At 50.5% G+C, this 19,495-nt stretch overlaps 1 protein-coding gene across 4 annotated transcripts in view; it reads left to right on the forward strand.

Moving 5' to 3' along the window:
• The window catches only part of LPIN1 (lipin 1), an 80,059-nt gene that overhangs the window by 36,730 nt on the left and 23,834 nt on the right, over window positions 1-19,495 (forward strand). For 2 of the 4 annotated variants that reach the window (XR_013331802.1, XM_077750926.1), the window contains exons 4-13: window positions 65-372; window positions 2,396-2,521; window positions 4,797-4,904; window positions 8,124-8,253; window positions 9,562-9,874; window positions 10,965-11,058; window positions 11,633-11,823; window positions 13,779-13,872; window positions 14,614-14,683; window positions 18,231-18,323. Coding sequence is in view for 3 of the 4 variants with exons in the window: in XM_077750926.1 (XP_077607052.1) it covers window positions 65-372; window positions 2,396-2,521; window positions 4,797-4,904; window positions 8,124-8,253; window positions 9,562-9,874; window positions 10,965-11,058; window positions 11,633-11,823; window positions 13,779-13,872; window positions 14,614-14,683; window positions 18,231-18,323 (1,527 nt within the window). In the remaining variant the exon portion in view is untranslated. The remainder of the gene's footprint in view (window positions 1-64; window positions 373-2,395; window positions 2,522-4,796; window positions 4,905-8,123; window positions 8,254-9,561; window positions 9,875-10,964; window positions 11,059-11,632; window positions 11,824-13,778; window positions 13,873-14,613; window positions 14,684-18,230; window positions 18,324-19,495) is intronic. The other 2 variants (XM_077750928.1, XM_077750929.1) reach the window with 2 other exon arrangements.

Consider the following 19,495-nt stretch of genomic DNA (forward strand, 5'->3'; position numbering starts at 1 on the left):
ATTAGCAGCACCCTCCTCCTTAAACTCAAAGTGATGAGACTCTGAAAACTGTCTTGTCCTGTAGGAAGTGGTCCCCATCTACCTGGCCACCTCGCCCATCCTGTCTGAGGGAGCCGCCCGCATGGAGTTCCAGCTGAAGAGGAACTCCGTAGATCGGAGCCGAAGCCTGGACCCCAACCCGGCAGCCCAGGCCTCCCCTCCCAGCGAGGCCTCTTCAAGCAGCTCGTTAGTGAAGAAGAGAAGAAAAAGGAGGAGAAAGTCGCAGCTGGACAGCCTGAAAAGAGACGACAACGTGAACACCTCTGAGGATGAAGACATGTTTCCCATAGAGATGAGCTCGGACGAGGAGGCCGACCCGCCGGACGGCAGTAGGTAAGTGCATTCGAGAGGCGGGACCTGTGTCCCAATTGGGTGCGTTGACCCGTTAAGGTGATTCTTGCAAACTCTTCTTTTCCCCCAGAATTCCTTGTTCTCATGGTAATGGATTTTAGGTGGAGTTTAAAAAAAGTTTTTTTGTAAGGTTTTTAAATTTATATTTGAGAGAGAGAGCGTGAGCAGGGGAGAGGCAGAGAGAGAGGGAGACGCAGAATTGGAAGCAGGCCCCAGGCTCTGAGCTGTCGGTGCAGAGCTGGATGCGGGGCTTGAACTCATGAGCCGTGAGATCATGACCTGAGCCGAAGTCTGCCGCTTAACCGACTGAGCCACCCAGGCGCCCCATTTTAGATGGAGTTTTAGAATTGTGTGGACCCAGCCTTAAAGTAGCAGCGAGACCTGAGGCAGCTGGTAGTAACAGACCTCCTGGTAACTTCGACATCCAGGACAGAGCCAAGGAACAGAGAACTGTGCAAACTGACACTTCATGCACCAAACCATAGTTTCAGAACCTGGGTACTCTTTATTTTTTAATTTTTTAAATTTATTTTGAAAGAAAGAGAAAGAGAGGCTGAGAGAAACGGAGAGAGAGAATCCCAAGCAGGCTTTGCAGTGTTCGCACAGAGCCCGATGCAGGGCTTGATCTGTGAGATCGTGACCTGAGCTGAAAACAAGAATCAGACACTTAACCGACTGAGCCACCCACGTGCCCCGGAACCTGCCTTCTCTTCTCTGGGCACCAGCCGTGTCCCCGGCAGTTGGGCTGACTTACAGTAGGGACTGATCTGTGATAGACTTCAGGTTACAAGTACGTGTAGAACGTCACCGATTTTCCCTCCAAACTTTCCCTTTTTCAGTTTTGATTAGGCCCAAGGTTTAATGGTCATCTTGTTCGACTTTGCTTTGCTTTTAGCAGTGCGGTGACATTCTGCTTCTGCGTATTACGATTTGTCACTGCGAGTTTTAAAAGAGAAAAACTCATTTGTAAAGCATGCTTGATGTTTCAGATTTTTATGTAGCTCAGTATCATTTTTGACAACTATTTTTGTATCTTGTTAGCATAAAGAAGGGATAAGGGACATTGGGAGTATCCCTCTGCTTCATTATTCAGAATAGGATTTTTTTTTTTCCCTTGGCTAAAAATACAGGCAGATTCACAATGGCCCTTTTCCTAACTATAGCCTCTAGTCTGCTATAGACTCAGAAACTGGTGGTTGGTCTTATTATAGTTGTCATGCCTGTGCGGCTTTTAATTCCAGAAGTTAGTGGTAGATGTCTCAGGGAACACCAAAAATATGGACAGATGGCCTCTGTGTGAGTGGAATAGTGCATCCTATTTAAATTTTTTTTAATGTTTATTTATTCTTGAGAGAGAGAGAAAGAGAACAAGCAGGGGAGGGGTGGAGAGAGAGGGAGACACAAAATCCAAAGCAGGCTCCAGGCTCCGGGCTGTCAGCACAGAGTCCCATGCGGGGCTTGAACTCAACGAACCTCAGGATCATGACCTGAGCTGAAGTTGGACGCTCAACCACCTGGGCCACCCAGGCTCCCCGCACATTCTAATATTTAGTGGATGCATCCTACCTGAAACAAGGTGGATCTGCAATCATTTTATAATTATAAGATTCCTTTGGTTCATATCACTTATTTGTTCTGCCGGATGAAGTATTATCACGGACACCTCCGTCCGTGAACAGCGAGACCTTTACAGCCTCCCCGGTCCGGTTTCGGTGCCGCAGTGTAAATAGCAGCCTGTGTAGCCATCACGCACGTCTCTCAGTCCAGGCGCTCGAATACAGTCACTTTACATTTACTGTTCAGCCAACGCACAAAACATGTTTGTATGTGTGTCTGCCTCGCTTTCTCCCTCTCCACTGCTTGGACTACGCCTGGGTGTTAGAAGGAGATCGTGTTACTCCATAAACAATTTACAGATTATCAGGATAAAATGGAAACTTCCCTTTATTATGGATCTATCGCTAATAATTCCTTGACTTTAGTCTTTTTTTTTTTTCCCCTCCAGAACTCTTCCTAATGACATACCTGCATTCCAACAAGATGTTGCTAAGGAAAGCCCTTCCCCCGTCATGACTTATCCTCAGTCAGCATCGTATCCTAATTCTGATAGAGAGTGGTCGCCCAGTGCAAGGTAGGTCGCTGGGGGAAGCGTGTGCATTCATGCACCCTCGTCCAGAGGATTTGAAGTCACTTATAGGAAGTGCGTTTAATGAAATGGTGAAATATAAGTAAAGAGTGAAAAAATGTAGTTTAGAGCAGGATTGAAAAGGACACGGGCAGACCATCAACAGCTATGTGATACCCCAGTCAACCTGCAAATACGGCTCTGGGCTCCCCGCACGTGACACTGAAGTTACTCAGTGCTAAGTGTCAGTGGGAGAAAACAGGTGACTAAGCCTTTCTTGACACTTAGCTCTCAAATAAGGTTCGGGAACAAGCCGCTGCCCTAGGCACCACCGAGGTGGCTCTGGGCTGTTAGAACGATGCCCTCTCCCCATGCGTAATCCCTTCTGCCGAGTTCAAGGGTATTTATTTTCCTGACAAGAAGTCTGAAGTCCCCTAGAATCCGGTATAAATGTGGAGAACCAGAACCGCTCAGCGTGCAGGGTACCATCCCGAAGGCTCCGGAAGCTTCTGTCAGTGATAACTCTGAGAGTACGTGAGCCCCTCTGAGCACTTTTCAGAAGAACCGGGGAGGGGGCAGATGGAGACCGTGTGCCCTCAGCAGGGACGGTGTCACCCCCATCGGGACCAAATAGTTGGTTCCTGGGCAGCAAAGGGTTCTTAGATGTTATAATGGCTTGTGGCCTCTGGAGGGGTCACAGCACATAAGCAGATACACAGTCTGTCCGTGGTATTAAAAGTTCACGGTGGAGGGAGGGCCACTGGGGGAAAAAGTCTCGAATGTTTGGGGTTTGCTAACACTGATCACTGTCCCCGGGACAGTGACATCCCTGGATCATTCTTGCTCCTAATGTGTTAGATGTACTGGGAGTTTATGTGGAAGTATAGGAGGCCCTGCTTCGTGCCGAAAGCTAGAGTCCACCAGACACCTTCCTCGTTCAGGTTTCTCTCGAGTGACCTCGCTAATGAGACAGCAAAGTCAGCAGCATGTGCTGGAGTCGAAGTCACAGAAAAATAGATACGTCCCATGCCTGTTTCCAGCCAGGACCGTGACAGCGAGTGTTAGCCAGCCAGAGCGGGGGCTGGGGCCCCGGGAGGTCTCCTCCTGGAGGTCTGTCTGCAGACCAGCCCCATGCAGTAGATGCATATTGCTCGCTGCATATGTCCTTTATAATAATCTAGGAGCCATCCTTAAGAGGTTAAAAGAAACTGATGGAGTTCATTTTTATATATTTCCTTTGACCCAGCATATCCAAAATATCATCAAATAGCTAGCTTTCAGAAAGTTATTAGTGAAAGATTTCGCAGTGTGTAAGATCATTGTGAATTTCACACGTACGGACCCTCTCAGTTGGGACGTGTCCTACTTCGAGAACATGGCAGCCATGTGTGGCTCGTAGCTGTTGTGATGGACAGTGCGATTGTTGTCCATTGTCTCCCTAGGTCTGTGGAGATGAACCCTAAGGGAAAAACACGGCACTTTTAGAAGAAAATTATGTGGAATACTTAGAAACCACGAAGGGGTTTAAAAAAAAATCTGTTCAAACGCCCTACATTAGTTTTAAGAATTCAAAATAAATGTTTTATTTTATTTTTACATTTTGTTTATTTTTGAGAGAGTGAGCGAGCAGGAGAGGGTTAGAGAGAGGGAGACAGAGGATCTGAAGCAGGCTCTGGGCTGACAGCAGCGAGCCCGATGCGGGGGCTTGAACTCACAAAACCATGAGATCATGACCTGAGCCAAAGTCGGTCGCTCAACAGCCTGAGCCACCAAGGTGCCCCCAAATAAATGTTGTAAACACACCTCCGGATATGTTTCTCTTTCATGTGTTCCTGTCTGAATCCGGAACAACGACCATGTCGGATCATGTGGTCCGGTGCAATTACAAATTAGGATAAATAGATCCATTTCCATATTTGAAATGATGTATTTTCTTTAAAGAGATAACTGGCAGCAGCAGAGTTGACCAAATAAATCTTTGGAGTATACAGCTTGATTAAGCACCAAATTCTGACCGGAGAAAAACCATCATTTACGGGCATCAGGATGAAAGAGAAAGTGAAATGAGTCTTTTGGGCAGTTTCCTGTTCCCGTGGTTCAAAAAATTGATGTTGATTTCCTAGCGATTTCAACAGACGGTCCTCTGCCCTCGTCAGATGCCGCAGTGCGTTCCTTTTCTTACAGATGTGATTGTGCAGAGTTAGGCAGAGAATTGATGTGAAATTTAATTTAATTGACCCATGATTTTTCTTTCTTTTAATGTCCATCACGTGGTATCCAGTAGCCCGCTAGATTGCCAGAGGACTGGCCCCCACCTGGTAGTTGTGGCCGAGGGAGGCCTTTCTAGCTCTTGCCCTCCGCAGCCTTCTCACTGCTATGCTCCAGAAAGGTAGAGGGGCCTTTTTACCCACTTGGATGTCTTCCCTAATAAAACCTCTGCTCTAACCCTTACTTAAACGCCTGTTTACCATTGACCAAATTACTTACGCAGAAAACACACAGAGATGATATAAGCGAAAATTTGGATCTAACTCTTACAAATCTGTTTGACTAACCAAATTACTTCTGAAGAGGAGACACGGAGATGATTATTTTCCTTTGGTGTTTTTAAGCATCTGTAGATTATTAGATTTTTTTTTCCCCACTACTAAATTTGGTTTCTCTGCAAACTAATGAGTAAGCAGAGAGCCCTTCCTAATTTTGTGGAGTGCTTGGCAAAACAATAATGACATAAAAATTGGGAATACGATCTTTGTTTTGTCTCGAGGGTTGTTCAGCAAAGAAGTTTATAAGACCTTTCATATGAGGGGAGTTATCATAATTCCTTTCGATAGCTTTTGAGACTTCCTGAGTAATGGAATCGTGTTTCCCCAGCATTTCTAGAATATGGAATTTTTGAGACTAGCATGGGGGGGGTTCTTAAGGTTTAAGATTGCATAGGTTTGTATTTTCATCGGATGCCATAGTCTGAGATTTCTGCCTTCACCCCTTCTGAGCTGCCTTTACTCTAAGCTAGACGGTGGATTTACATGGCTTCCTTTATAAAGGTTAACATTGAAGCTATGACTAATTTCTACGTGGGAAACTGTTTTCCTTTGGGATTAAAGAACCAGTTCTCAGGAGGTGCTTCATTTGGAGGTTACATGTGCCCAGGAAAGGTGATTTTAGAAGGAGGTCCACGACATGGTGAACAGTTAACCTGCCTCCCTGGGGCTGGCAAAATCCTGAAGGCCGTTAACGGGGTTACTAAATGCATTACTTGTGAAAATCAGCCATTGACCTTGTAAACTTACTTTTTTGAACAACCCTTGATCTTAAAAGTCTATTATTTGATGGTGGGAAGCTTTGGAACCCCCCCATTCTTCTCATCCGTCGCACTCAGCGTTGGGAGTCTTCTCCCCGATTCACCGTCCGTGAATCCAGATTCCACAGAGCGCGCGCATGTATTTGTGTACAGAGGGCTTTGGACAAAGGCTGGTGGTGCCCACGTGTCACCATTTACATGGCGTGTTGAGCGGGAGAGATGGGACTCCTAGCTTCCGGCTTCCACACTGGGCTTGGTTCTCTGTGAATGTGAATTTGCGGCCCTGAATACCTCTCTGGAAACCGATGGCTTGTGGCGTCCATCAAAGGATCAGAGTATCAGGGAATCTGGAGTTGGTGCCGCAGGAGAACTGTGTTCAGCATTTGCCTTCTTCTCGAGCAGCGGTTGGCCGGCGAGAGCCGGCGGGGCCACGGGCGGCCCTCCACCTCTTCTCGGGGTGCTGCGGGAGTGCAGCCAGGTTGTTTCCGTGTCATCTGTGGCCGCGTCGGTGCTACGATGGCCGGACCGTGCGGTTCTGACAGAGATCGCGGAACCCACGAAGCTTGAGCTGTCCGCTCTGGCCTTTCACACACGAAATCTGCGGGCCCCTCCTCCTCCAGAGCAAGTTCAGTCTCAAGGGCTTTACTTAATTTCGTGCAGTGGGTGAGACAGTTTCTTCTTCCACAGAACTTATAACAACACATAAGTATTTTATGTGATAAATAGAGCAGCAGGAGCGTGTGAAGCGACTTGAGCTCGGGGTGCAGTGCTGATGAGGGCAGGAGGCCAGTCGGGGTGCATGTTTCCGTGCGGGCGGTCGTAGGCACGTGGGAGGGCACGGCACCCCCTCTGCCCATTCCACCTGCGGTGACTGTATAATCGTGGGCACACAGTGCCCAGAGAGCGTTGGCCCTTTGGAGAGAAGCATAATTACTGGACTAGAGGGAGCAAGAGAGGTGAGAAGGTGACGGGCGTGTTACCACTCAGATAACTGGAGCGCTCACTTCCTCTCGTGGGACCACTTCCCAGGGGGTAGGAGAGGGGGTGTCCGGAGGCGTGTCCCGTGGCGCGCACACTTCCAGTCCACACGCTGGTGAAGGAGCGCGCGAGGGCCACACCGCAGCAACGTACCGCCCAGATGGGTAGGCGGGCAGTGGGCACCGTGGGCCGTCGATGAACCAGCCTGTGAGCACCTCGGTGTGACATGGAGGCGGGAGAGAGAGAGAGAGAGTGGCTAGTCCGGTCCAAATGGCCCAATGGACAGAGATCTGGGGACCGATTTGGCCATTGCGGGCCCATGTCGGTTTGATACAAGTTGGGTTTTATCTGCGACTGCTCGTCCTGACAGGAAGGTGTATTGGGCTGGAGTTGAAATCTAACTCGGGTCCGTGAGGCCAAGTCTGGGGGCTGGTGGGGTGCGGGGCTGGGGAAGAGGGTTCGTCCCAGCTTCATGCGGTACCGGCGTGTAACTGGTGGAGATGATGTGGGAGAATAAAGGCAGGGAGTGATCACAGGGGTATTTTTTCTCATCCGGGTGTTGTTGAGGTTACTGTGAGAAGTGAGATAGGATGTACTCTTGGCTGGACAGAGAGGGAAGGCTTCGTTCCGGTCCAGAAAGCAGACCTATGGAAAATAGAGAGGAGAACACAAATTCCAGCCCCTTAAAAGCTGGCCTGAGCATTAAGCCTCATGGTATGTTGCCTTAGCAAACAGGTGGATCTTTGAAGGATTCCTGGAAGATCTAATATTTTGTAAAATCTCAACGTAGAGGCTCCTGCCACGCTAGTGAGTTTATCTTTGGCCTTCGGCATTGGTGGCAAAGTTGGCATGTGAACCAGTTCCCTGTTTTCAAAGCCAGTGCGGATTCATGTGTTAAATGTGGAATTTGATGGGGGCGTGGCTGAGAGAGGGGGGGCCCCTTCGCCGCTGAGAGCCGCTGACAGACTCGGGTTGGAAGCTGAGAACGCAGGGGAGGGGAGCTCAGGGCGAGGTGGGGAAAGGTGGGTGGTTCCGAGATGAGAGCAGACTCTATTTTTCCCCCTTTCTATTTTCATCTGTCTTTCCCGCAACTTTCCTTTCTAAATGCCTTCTCTCACCTTGGGGTTTGGAGGCAGGGCCCACAGGTTGCCCACGTTGGTAGCTCCTTCCCCGTGTCGCGTGTTCTGTGGCCCCCTGGTGGCCACAGGGGGAATGTCGTGAAGCCTGTGTGCATTCTCTGGGCTGTTTGAACCATAGACTTCTGGGCCAAAAACATCTCAAAAAGTTTCCCTTCCCCGTTTAATCACGAATTTGTGTCCCGTTAAGCCCTTCAGGCTCCCGACCTTCAACACCGAAAAGTGATTCAGAATTGGTCAGTAAGGCCACGGAGAGGACGGTGCAGAAGAATAATCTGGAAATGCTCTGGCTTTGGGGAGAATTGCCCCAGGCTGCAAAGGTAAGCCCCCCCCCCCCCCGCCTCCCACCCCACCTCAGTTCTGCCGTACACCGAGGATGGTTTCCAAAAATCTTGAAATGGGTGTACTCTTTTCTCTCTAGAAAGTTTGTTTCATATTCCAGTCTACTAAAAGACATCTTGGGTATATTCCTATAAATTTTTAAAAAAATATTGTAAGGCCTTTAGAACACACTATAGCTTCTTGTGTCCCCAGTAAATATTTGTAATATGAATGAACGAAGGAACTAATGAAGGAGTGAACGTTGAAAGCACTCCTACGAAGAATCCACACGAGCAGCTCTTTGGAGGGAAGGCCTATCGAGGTAGAGCTGTGGATTCTTTCCTTCTCTGGGTTATAGTTCGCTTTCATGAAAAATGCTGATTTCTCTGCCCACAAGCAGTAGTGCTGACCCAGCCAGCTGTCTTTACAAACTCATGTCATTTGCTGCCGGAGAAACGGCGTGAAAGTGCTAACCCATCGCTTCTGGCAGAACGCTTCCGACCACAGACGTGCTACAGCGTTGCGTTCGTTTGCACTAGAAGCTGTGAGATCGGATACACAAATGAATACCCCCCCTTCTCGCCCTAACCCATACATTGCATTTTGGGTTTTCATGTGGATAAATCTTTTCCAGAGCTAGAAACTCCTTGGAGAAGTAGGCTCAAATGTTAATTTCCCACTCCTGTGAACCGATCGCCAGTTCTTTACTGACTCACTCACATTTTGGGGGTAAACTTCATTAAACTGTGACATGCTTATGCCCAGAGCATAAGCGTGCAGGAAATAACATGTTCACACTGTGAGGGTGTCCGTGGGACTTGCACCCAGACTGAGAAGCGGGGCTTCACCCACTTCACCCAAAGCCTACCCTTTGTAGTTACCATTCACATTCACCCCCCGGAAAGACAAACAGCCTCCAGCGGAGGTTAGTTTGACAACATTCATCATGTTGTGTGTAGTTGTAATTCATTGCTTGTCAATGCTGCAAACTACCCACCATGTGAATATACTTCCCATTCTACTGGTGGACATTTATTTGAGCATCTTTTTCTATTCGTTGGCCATTACTAGTCTCACTTACTTCTCCTTGGAAGTTTGATGTTATAGATGAGAGTGCATTTGCTGTGCACACGCTGGTTTTTCTAGAATCTTTTGGCAGGTATGGAAATCATTGGGTGACTCCCGAGGGTGGTCAGTTCTGCAGATCGTTAGTTGGTGAATTGTGTTTCCCTAACTAACTCTGTTTTTCTCTCTGCCCACGCGCTGACCGTTCTGTCTGTCTCTCCCTCTCTGCCCCTTCGATCTAGTCATCTCCACACAAGATGAAAGACTGCAGTCCGTTAAACAGTAGAAAAATCTGTGATAAGATGCACTTTCAGACCATTCAGAGTGAATCTTCAGATGCGTTCAGTGACCAGTCGCCGACGCTGGCCAGGCCTCCCGTGCTGCCCGGTTTAGAGTCGAGCAAGCCTCCAGCGGACATGCAGTTTGTGAACGAAGAAGATGTCGAGGCCTTAGGAGCTGCGGCCCCGCCTTTACCCACGATTGAAGACGCCAAGCCCCCCTCTGCCAGCGCAGCCCCGACGGCGAGCAAGACCGAGTCTCCTTCAAGGAAAAAAGGTGGGAAGGCCCATGGGAGCCAGCTCTTTGTGTGTGAACGTGGTGCCCTGCACGCTAGGGTTCCTTCTCTCAGGGGTTCCAAAGTCATCAGGGTGGGAGCTGAACTGGGGCAGCCGTTGTGTGCAGGGTGCTCCCTGTTGCTGAAGGTGTTGAGTTATTAGAATAGAGTTCTAGAAAATCAGAGGACAGGAATCCTTGGGGGTGGTGCGGGGAGCGCCCCACGTTGTAGAGCGGGGTGCTGGGATCCAGAGGGATGAGGTCGTCACACACTTGGGGCTGTGTAGGGAGCTGATGACGGAGCTCCTCCTGGCCTTTCTCTCCCTGCGCCGAGCTGCAGTCCATCCAGCACATTGCCTGTTTTAACTTCTGCGAGGGCTCATTTCAGATGAGCATCTGTGCGTTTGCCTGTTTTTGCCGGGAACCCGCCTGCTAGAACATACGTGCTCTGTGAGATCAAGAATCTCTCGGTCTGGTTTCCTTTTGTTTCCTCCGCACGCAGAATAGTGGTTGGCACACAGCAGGCGCTCCATAATTGCTAGTCTGAGACACAGCTGGCTGCCTATCAGGAGGCGCCGACGTCCAGCCTGATGTGTTAACCACGCAGCTCTGTGCAGTTTTCTGGATGGGTGTGAACCAGTGAGTGAACTCTGTGGCAGGGGTGAGCGGGAAGTCCGCAGTCCCGTGCGCCGTGACTGCCGTGTGCCGTGTGGGCTGCCGCGCCTGGAGTGCTGGCCAGAGAAGGGCTTCCTTAATGACCGCTCTCATCGTGTGATGATGATGGTGACAACGGGGGTTGCTTCAATATATCGCGTGCCTAGACCACTTCACGCCCTTCACACACAGGGGACAGAGACTCCTCAAAGTCCCGTAACTTGGTCAGGGTCATCCCATTGGCGGTGATGGGGTCGCGTGCCGACTTGGGTCCGTCGGCCTCTGGGGTCGCGCCTCGGACTTCCAACTCTCGTGTTCTTGGGCCCGTGGGGGCACTTTTGCGCGCATCTGCACGTCATGCTTTAAATGCTTCCTAGAGCGACCCAGAAGCCGTGTTTCTGGAAGATGGGTGTCTGACTCGGCCCATGTGCTCTTTCAGACAAACGAAGCCGGCACCTGGGTGCTGACGGCGTCTACCTGGATGACCTCACGGATATGGACCCCGAAGTCGCTGCCCTGTATTTTCCCAAAAAGTAAAATTTACTTTCATTCCTCTGATCATTTTCTGTTAGTCAGTGTGGGTCTGGTTCCTTCCTTGCACTTGGTTGAAAAGCGAGTGAGCAAAGGGTGCGGGAGGCTCAGAGTTTACTGTGAGAAGCGACCGGTAACCACAGTGGACTTCCTCCGGAGGCGCGCGTGTGGCCCTGTCTCCGGATGGTGGCTTCCCACCTCTGAGCAGGAAGGCAGGCACGCGGCTGCCCCCACGGTGCCACGATGGAGGGGTCGCTGCAGCCGGCAGCTGCCCGGCCCCGTCCCGCCCAGGAGAGGCTCCTCCGTGGGGCCCCTGTTCAGTCCTGTGACCAGCACGGAGGGCTGGCTCCTGGGAGGTCCTGTGACCTCACTGGACACCATGCCTTCTCCTCCGTTCATGTCACACAGGCGTGGGAGGGGACCCAATGCTCGTTTCTCTCCGAAGGTTATTCGTTGAACTTGTTTCCTTTGTTTTGGTCCCGAGATGGCCTGCTTTGCTCCCTCGAGGGCTCTCGCGAGGCGGGAGTCATCTGATGTCCTTCGACCTCAGAACGTCTCCCCTCTCCCTCCTTCCAGCGGAGATCCTTCCGGGCTCGCGAAGCACGCCAGCGACAACGGCGCCCGGTCCGCCAACCAGTCCCCGCAGTCCGTGGGCAGCTCTGGCATCGACAGCGGCGTGGAGAGCACCTCGGACAGCCTGAGGGACCTGCCGTCCATCGCCATCTCCCTCTGCGGGGGCCTCAGCGACAACAGGGAGATCACCAAAGGTAATGCCTGGCCTCTCTGGCCGCGAAGCCCGTCCTCAAGCCACGAGCGCCCTCTTGTGGCCACCGGCTGGAACGTCCGGAAGCTTGGGCTCTAGTTCATGTCACAAGTCGCTTTCCGCTTGGCTGTGTCTGTGATAGCGCAAATGACTCCTTGTGGCTCAAGGCCCGTGTGTTGCTGGCTTGCAGGTGGCTGACCTGAGAACAGTCTGCTGTTCACACATGGCTTCAGGGCCACTTGAGGTCAGGCATGTCTGCTGAGCACGAGGTGTCTCCTTGCCCTGAGCTTGCCCTGCAGAGGTGTCCTGGGGACCCAGTGGGTGTGTCAGTGGGTGCGGAAGCACAGGGCTTTGGAAGCGTGCAGGGATGCTGTTGGGTCTTGGAGGAGGGAGGGACGTCTGAGTCTGAGCAAGTCCTGGGGCGCTTCCCAGCTGGGTCTGAAGGGTGCTCTCAGGCTTGGCGTAGGTGGTGAGTTAATTCCTAGCAGCCGCCGTATTCATAATGACGGTTTTCCAGTACTCCAGTGGATGCACCGGCCGCCACCAACTGCCGAATTCCTTGCGTGGACCTAATAGCCCCGGTGTCCCTCTACCACGCACTGCCACTGTTCTCTCTTTTTCATCACCCCCCTTTCCCCCACCCATGATCGGTCTTTCCAGTAGGGGGTGGGGGAGGGTGTGCATTTCAGCCCCTTGCCGCTCACGGGCCACCGTCTTCCCTTCCTGCCCTGAGAAGCCGTCCGCGACTCCCGTCTCCATCCTCAGGTCCCTTCAGGGCTTTGTGCATTTCTTCTCAAGGCTGCGGCCCTTGATTCTGGGGCCCGAACCAGCCCATCCATCGCCCTGGTGAGGAACTGAAAGAAGTTGCTTAATGTGATCCAGCTGGTTTAGTCCATCACAGGAAGTCTTTCTTTTTTTTTTTTAAAAATTTTTTAATGTTTTATTTACTTCTAGGAGACAGAGAGAGACAGCGTNGGAGGCTGGTGTTTGATGGTATCCCCTCTCTGGTACATGTGTACCCACTGTCATCTCATGGGGGTCCGCACAGAGGAGGCCAGATTCCCATGGCCGGGAGCCCCCGAGGAGAGTACCTAGTGGTATGAATTAGGATTCCAAAGGTACATGTCGTGGCCAGTCTGAGTTGGCATCATGATCCGGGGTGACTCTCAGTGTCCTGGGCCTCCCCGGTCCTGGTTTTGTGCAGGGTATGTAGGACCTCCCTAGGGGAAGGGTGGAACGAATCAGAGAGGTGGTCAGAGCCTGCCCTCATCAGGGCTCAAGACACGGCCCGGCTGAATGGGGCACCTCCAGGGGAGGCCGGGGCCTTAGGTCAGCGCTCGTTACAGAAGCCAGAGTCAGGGCTCAGGTCCAGGGGCTCCTGACCCTGTGCCCTTCCCGCCTCCCCGAGCGTGCTGGGGCTGGGTGGGCAGGGAAGGTCTGGGGCCAGCTTCTGCACCTGCAACGCGGGGCAGGGATCAGCACCGCGCCCCTGACCCTGAGTGAGCCCTCAGGACGCTGTGCCCTCCATTCGCCCCCGAGGAAGCCGGCGTGGTTCTGAGCCCCATGCTACGTGTTACACACCTGGGGACCGAGCCTCCGGGAGGTTAAGTACTTGCTCACTACAAGCTCACACCGACAAATGGGACTTAACCTGAGTGGGCTGGTTTCCGAGCGTGCTTACCACTCCGCTGCTTCTGCAGACGCGTATGCAGACGGCTGTTTCCCCTGCCTCACTCCCTGCGGGCTCGCCTCCCCACACCCTCCCGCTGCCCCCAGCCTCACTTCACTGCTGCACAGGCTCCGTCCCCAGAGCTAGCCGAAGCCCCTGGACAGGGACTTTGGGAGAGTTGTCTATACAGCTGGAAGACGCTTGTGAGCGAGTGAGTGGAAAGTGAGCCGACTCCTCTGAACGGAACGTCCCTTATGTCGGCTCCTCCTTCCCCCCGATTGCCTTCACAGATGCATTTCTGGAACAAGCTGTGTCCTATCAGCAGTTTGTGGACAACCCAGCTCTCATCGACGACCCCAACCTTGTGGTGAAGATCGGGAATAAGTAAGTTCCTCTGGGAAGTCCTTTCGGCCGTCACGTGGCACTGTGAGACTTTTACGGTTTCAGATGCAGAGACTGCGACAATGAACCTTAGAAACATAGAACCCTTAGATAAGTTATAAAATGAGGTCTTTGTTCACCGTTATTATTAGCTCCTCACTATTGGCATAACCCTGGGGTGTTATCTAGTTGGTAGGCTGACGTGGGTTTTCGTGTTTGTCGGTACTAGATTTTGTAACGGAGGGTGCCCGATCTCAGCCCGTGGCGCCTGGGCCTCGGCCCTGTGTCGTGCACGGGCGGGAACAGAATAGACGGCGTATGACCCCAGCTTCGCTGTCTCAGGTCACGGCATGTGCAGGTGTTTTTGTAGCCTGTTGGCAAGCTTTCTTCCCTGACGGGAGGTCAAGGGCGTTTAGGTATTAACTTGGGGAACCCGGTTGCCTTTTCTGTGAAGTGTGGCAAGAGATTGCCACAAGCACACAGGTGGCTCAATGTGCCGTGGTGCTCAGCACAGTGGCCGCCACGTCTGCCTGTCCGTGCTTGGCCCCTGGGACTGGCTGCTGTGAGTCAGCAGGGCGAGGGGGCCCCGCCAGGGAGGAGCATGTAGGGGAGGGGGAGGGTGCTGGCCTGTTAGGGACGCCCAGCTGGAGTTCTAGAACTTTCCATGACTGTTTCTCATGACGCTTGGAGGAGTTTTCAGTCTGAGCCTTGATCTTTGACGTCTGTTTCATTTTCTCGTGTCAGGTATTATAACTGGACGACGGCGGCCCCTCTGCTCCTGGCGATGCAGGCCTTCCAGAAGCCTCTGCCAAAGGTGAGCTTTACCATGAGGAAGAAGAGGTGGCCCTGAAGGTGGTGGGGAGACTCATCTTGGTGGTTGGAATGTCACTGTCATCTCAGGAACCACAAAGTTCATTACATCACGTTCTTTTGAAGGTCATGATGGGAAACGTCGGGAGGTTGGGCTCTGCCTCTCTCGCACCCTGAATGGCCTTCCTCCCCCTCCTGCTTGATCAGGGCGCAACCTCCTGGTCACGGCGGCGCCAGATCAGATCCTGCCTCCGGGGTCCTCTCCCGACACCTCCCATGTGCTGGGGACACAGACGGGGGCAGCGCAGGGGGTGCCGGATGTCAGAGCACAGGGATGACGAGGGGCGAGAGAGAAGGGCTGGAGCGGTGGCAGTGTGGGTGCAGGGAGACGGCGCGTCAGATGTTGGCAGCGTCCGTGCCGCTCAGCCAGGAGGCAGGGAGCGGGCAGGGTCTGGAAGCTTCTAAGCTGCACGAGGCGGCTGTGACGGCCGCAAGGAGGAAGCAGGGTTAGAAGGGCAGGGGGGCCCGTGTAGCCCACCGTCCCTCATGCTCCCCTGAGGACCCACTGGACGCTGGGCTTGGAATCGTTCAGTTTTCCACCCTGTGTCTTCCTCCTAGATTATACGTTCTCCGTGCCGCGAAGACCGTGCCTCACCTCGTCCCCTTAGCAAGTGCCTTGTGCCGTGTGGTGCTGTGGCAGAGCAGATAGTTCTGATACCTGGGGTTCTCGAAAGTCTCCTGACCCCGTTGAGCCCGTGCTCGCCCCTTCCCGCACGTGTGCCCGCGTATGCGTGCAAGCGCGTGTGCCCGCGTGGGCAGGCGTTTTGGGATTTGGAGACTGTGACCTCATCGGTACTTTGTCTAAGGTCATGTTTCCCTCGCTGCTTTTGTTTTGTCCCCGCCTGGTTCCTCATGGTATCCGTGGCCCAGGATTTTCTTTTGAAAAAAAATTTTTTTAAGTTTTTTTTTTTTTTTAATTTATTTCTGAGAGAGAGAGAGAGAGAGAGAGAGAGAGCGTGAGCCAGCATGAGCAGGGGAGGGTCAGAGAGAGAGGGAGACACAGAATCTGAAGCAGCCTCCAGGCTCTGAGCTGTCAGCACAGAGCCCGACGCGGGGCTCAAACCCATAAACTATGAGATCATGACCTGAGCCGAAGTCGGACGCTTAACCGACTGAGCCACCCATGCGCCCCCCAAATTTTTTACATTTATTTATTATTGAGAGGCAGAGACAGCGCGAGCAGGGGAGGGGCAGAGAGAGGAGACACAGAATGCGAAGCAGGCTCCAGGCTCAGCTGTCAGCACAGAGCCCGATGTGGGGCTCGAACTCACGAACCGTGAGATCGTGACCTGAGCTGAAGTCAGAGGCTCAACCGACTGAACCACCCAGGTGCCCCGGCCCAGGATACATTTCTCAGCTCTTATACGGCAGGAGGAAAAAAGACCAGTGCGATAGAAATTTCCTTTATCTTAAACGATTTAGCTCACAGAAGGAGTACACGTTGCCCCTAAGCTTAGTCTTTGTGACACGCATCCTAAATCCTTTTCTTTCAGTCTTCCACCCTGCCTGTGGCGTTTATTACTCTAGAATTTGGTTTATGTGTGGAATGCGTCCATCACTGATGGTGTCGGAGTTCGTATCCCTTAGAATGGCCCTTCTCCCTCCTGTGCAAAACTTGGGAACATAGCCCATCTTTTTCCCTAGTATTCTCTTAAATCTCTGACCTGTCTGGGTTTTATTTTGAGAGTGACAGAGGTATCGGGAACCAAAATCAGTTTGTGTTTGTTTGGTTGTTTTCCAGCTGGTTATGGAATCAGGATGCTTTCCTTGTAGGAAACAGAATGACTACAAGTAGCTTAAATAATAGGGGTTTCTTATCTGACATAATAAGAATCTCAGAGTTTGGTAGTTTCAGGCTCGATGAATTTGGCTTAGCTTCTCTGCGATTTTCTTGGCTTGCCCTTTATGTTCACAAGTTGACTGCCTCTACCCACACCCTCCATCATCCTCTTAGGCAGCCCCATCCCAAATAGGAAGGAAGGATAGAGATGGATTTTGCCCTTCTCAATGGCCACCACTTGGTCACATGATCGCCCCCAAGCCAGCTGTGGGCAAAACAGTGGCGTGAATGTGAATGACATAGACTGACCGAGGTCAGAACATGCTGCTGCCTGGTTCTTGAGCAGAGCTTCAGATTTGTTGGCAAGAAAGACAGAGGCTGATGTGTCCAGGGAGGCAAGTAACCGAGTCTGGCATAGCTACCTAATTATCTCAGCACCTTTTGTTACGTAGCTCTTTCTCCCACTGCTGGGCACTTACAGCTACAACATATACTCCATTTCTTTATGGATTTGGATTCATTTCTGGACTGTGTCATCTGTTCCATATATATGTTTAGTCATGTACCAACATGCGTTCTTTTAATTACCGTAGCTTTTAAATACATTTTAATATCTCATAAGGCTTGTGCCTACTTAATACTCTCTTGATTATGAATTTTCTGGGCTATTTTTGTTTTATAAATGAACTTTAGAATCACTTGGTGTAGGTATGAAAATAACCCTGGTAGTTTTTTTTTTTAAATCGGGGTTTTGTTACATTTATGGATGAATTTAGGAGGAATGGGGTAATCAACATCTGTATGAACTATCCTTTTTGTGAATAGGTTATGAATGATTTGGTTTTTGGTATATTAGGAGTTTACTTTGTATCAGGTAGGGTTTTTTAAATGACTGAAAGAAGCACACTTCAAGCAAAATATGCGAATTATTTATCTTTCTGCTTACCTGCAGTCCGTTTGGCTGGAAGACATAGCCTGTTTTTCCATTACTAGCGGGGTCTGTCGGTTCTTTATTGGTTTTGTGAACCATTTTCCTGGAATTTACTTCACGATCGATATTTTCTTCTTTGGAAATAACTTAGAAAATTGTGAATTATTATTTAATCTTGCCCCCATTAAACTCTCATTTCTTTAGGGCAAGAGTATGAATTTGCTTTTTAATACTTGAGGTTTTAACCCAAATGCATCTTCTGAGGTTCAGTGGGTCATAATTCGGCAGTTTACATTTACTAAAAAGATCCCGTGCATTTTATTATTGTTTTTTGTTTGTTTAAAACTATTTTACCCTATATGCCATGTTAGTCATTTCATTTTTTAATTTTATAATCATCATGTTGAGAGTAATGGTATTTTAACCAGTAGATCACTTTATTTTGCAAACTTCCGGTCTTACTAATCACTAATGATTTTCAATGCTTTCTTTTTTTTTGTTGTTGTCATGTTGTATCTTATTTGTTGCTTGTTTATTCCTTCACCATCTTCTTAAGTCTTCATGCTTAAGTTATCTTCATGTAATTTTGGACGCCATTAGGTTTTGCTTCTCGAAAATTTTTAATCCACAAATAGTATGTTGAGTTTTCTCTGATTCTTTCTTTCCTTTTTTTTTTTCTTTAATCTTACTTTAATTTGCATGTGTGTGTCTTTCGGTTTGAATGTGCTAAGTTGATCTTTTTTTGGTTCCATTATTTATGTTGCCATCCATTTAAAACAGGCCACTGTGGAATCTATCATGAGGGATAAGATGCCAAGAAAGAGTGGAAGATGGTGGTTTTCATGGAGGGGAAGAAACCCCACCATCAAAGAGGTAAGCACGGGAAACGAAGGGGTGTTTCCATCTAGCTCAGCCAACTTTGGGCTTGTGGAGTGTGTGTTGGTGCTCATGTGTCAGAGAAATAAGCCTAAGGCCCAACACTCAGTTTCTAGGGGCTCTGGGAGGGAAAGGCCTCCCAGGATGAGGGGGAGGTATGGAGGAAGGGGGGGAGGCATGGCTAGAGAGCCGCATTCACCTCCTGACCCCGTTACCTGCAGGGGTGGGGTGGGCGGGCTGTGGTCAAGTCACTTCCCCTCTGGAACTTCTTCATCTGTGAAAAGAAGGGATTCAGTCTGATAACTTACTTTTCTTTTCAAAGTTAAGTATCTCTCTGTTGCTTGTGAGTATAGTTGGAATGAGGTAACACTTCTGGTGGTAGACTAATTCTCATTAGTCATTTCCCTTAAATAGCTTGTCTAAATATACATGGCTTTGGTTTCCACTTCTATAGATGCCTATGATTTTTTCCAGATCTCTGTCAACCTCTCAACCTATTTCTGGAAGCACCTTCTTGGCTTGACTTCCATGCCCCTGTGTCCACCTGGCTTGCTTCCTTCCAAGGCCGTCCCCACTCTGGCTCCACCCCCATAAGAGGGGCCATCATCGAGGGCTGTCTTAGGTTCCTAGGTTCTCCTTTCCCCCCGGCAGCCCCACCCACGCCCATGCGATGACTCCACTTTTGTTTGCAAACCAAACGTTGTTTTGTATTCCATGTTCACTTAGCAAGGAGCCAACTGTGTGCATAGTCCAAGTGAATGTTTCAAGACACTTCACAACTAGTCATTTCTAAGACCGAACGGTGGTGTCTCGTGAATTCTTCCTTCACCGGACCACGGTCAGAAAATGGCGCCAGTGTCCCTCCACAGGCTAGACCCTTCCTTTTTCCTCACCTGTCACGTTCAATTCATCGTCAAGTCCTATCAGTTTACCATCTTAACTGTTTCTCACATGTGCCCGCCCTTCCCTCCCCCCTCCCAAACGTAGGCTAGCACCATCTCTTCCAGGATTTCTTCCAGTGGTCCCCTGGTCTCTTCTCGCCCTCTCTTCTGCATCCTCTATCCCATAGCTGCAATGGTCGACTAAGGAGACCGGTCCAATTTATCTTATTCCTTGTGTAAAGCCTTCTGGGATCCCAGGGCTCTCTGTAGTTAAGACCAATATTCTTA

The sequence above is a fragment of the Crocuta crocuta genome, unplaced genomic scaffold (assembly GCF_008692635.1).
Source record: "Crocuta crocuta isolate KB4526 unplaced genomic scaffold, BGI_CrCroc_1.0 scaffold129, whole genome shotgun sequence".
Lineage (NCBI taxonomy): Eukaryota > Metazoa > Chordata > Mammalia > Carnivora > Hyaenidae > Crocuta > Crocuta crocuta.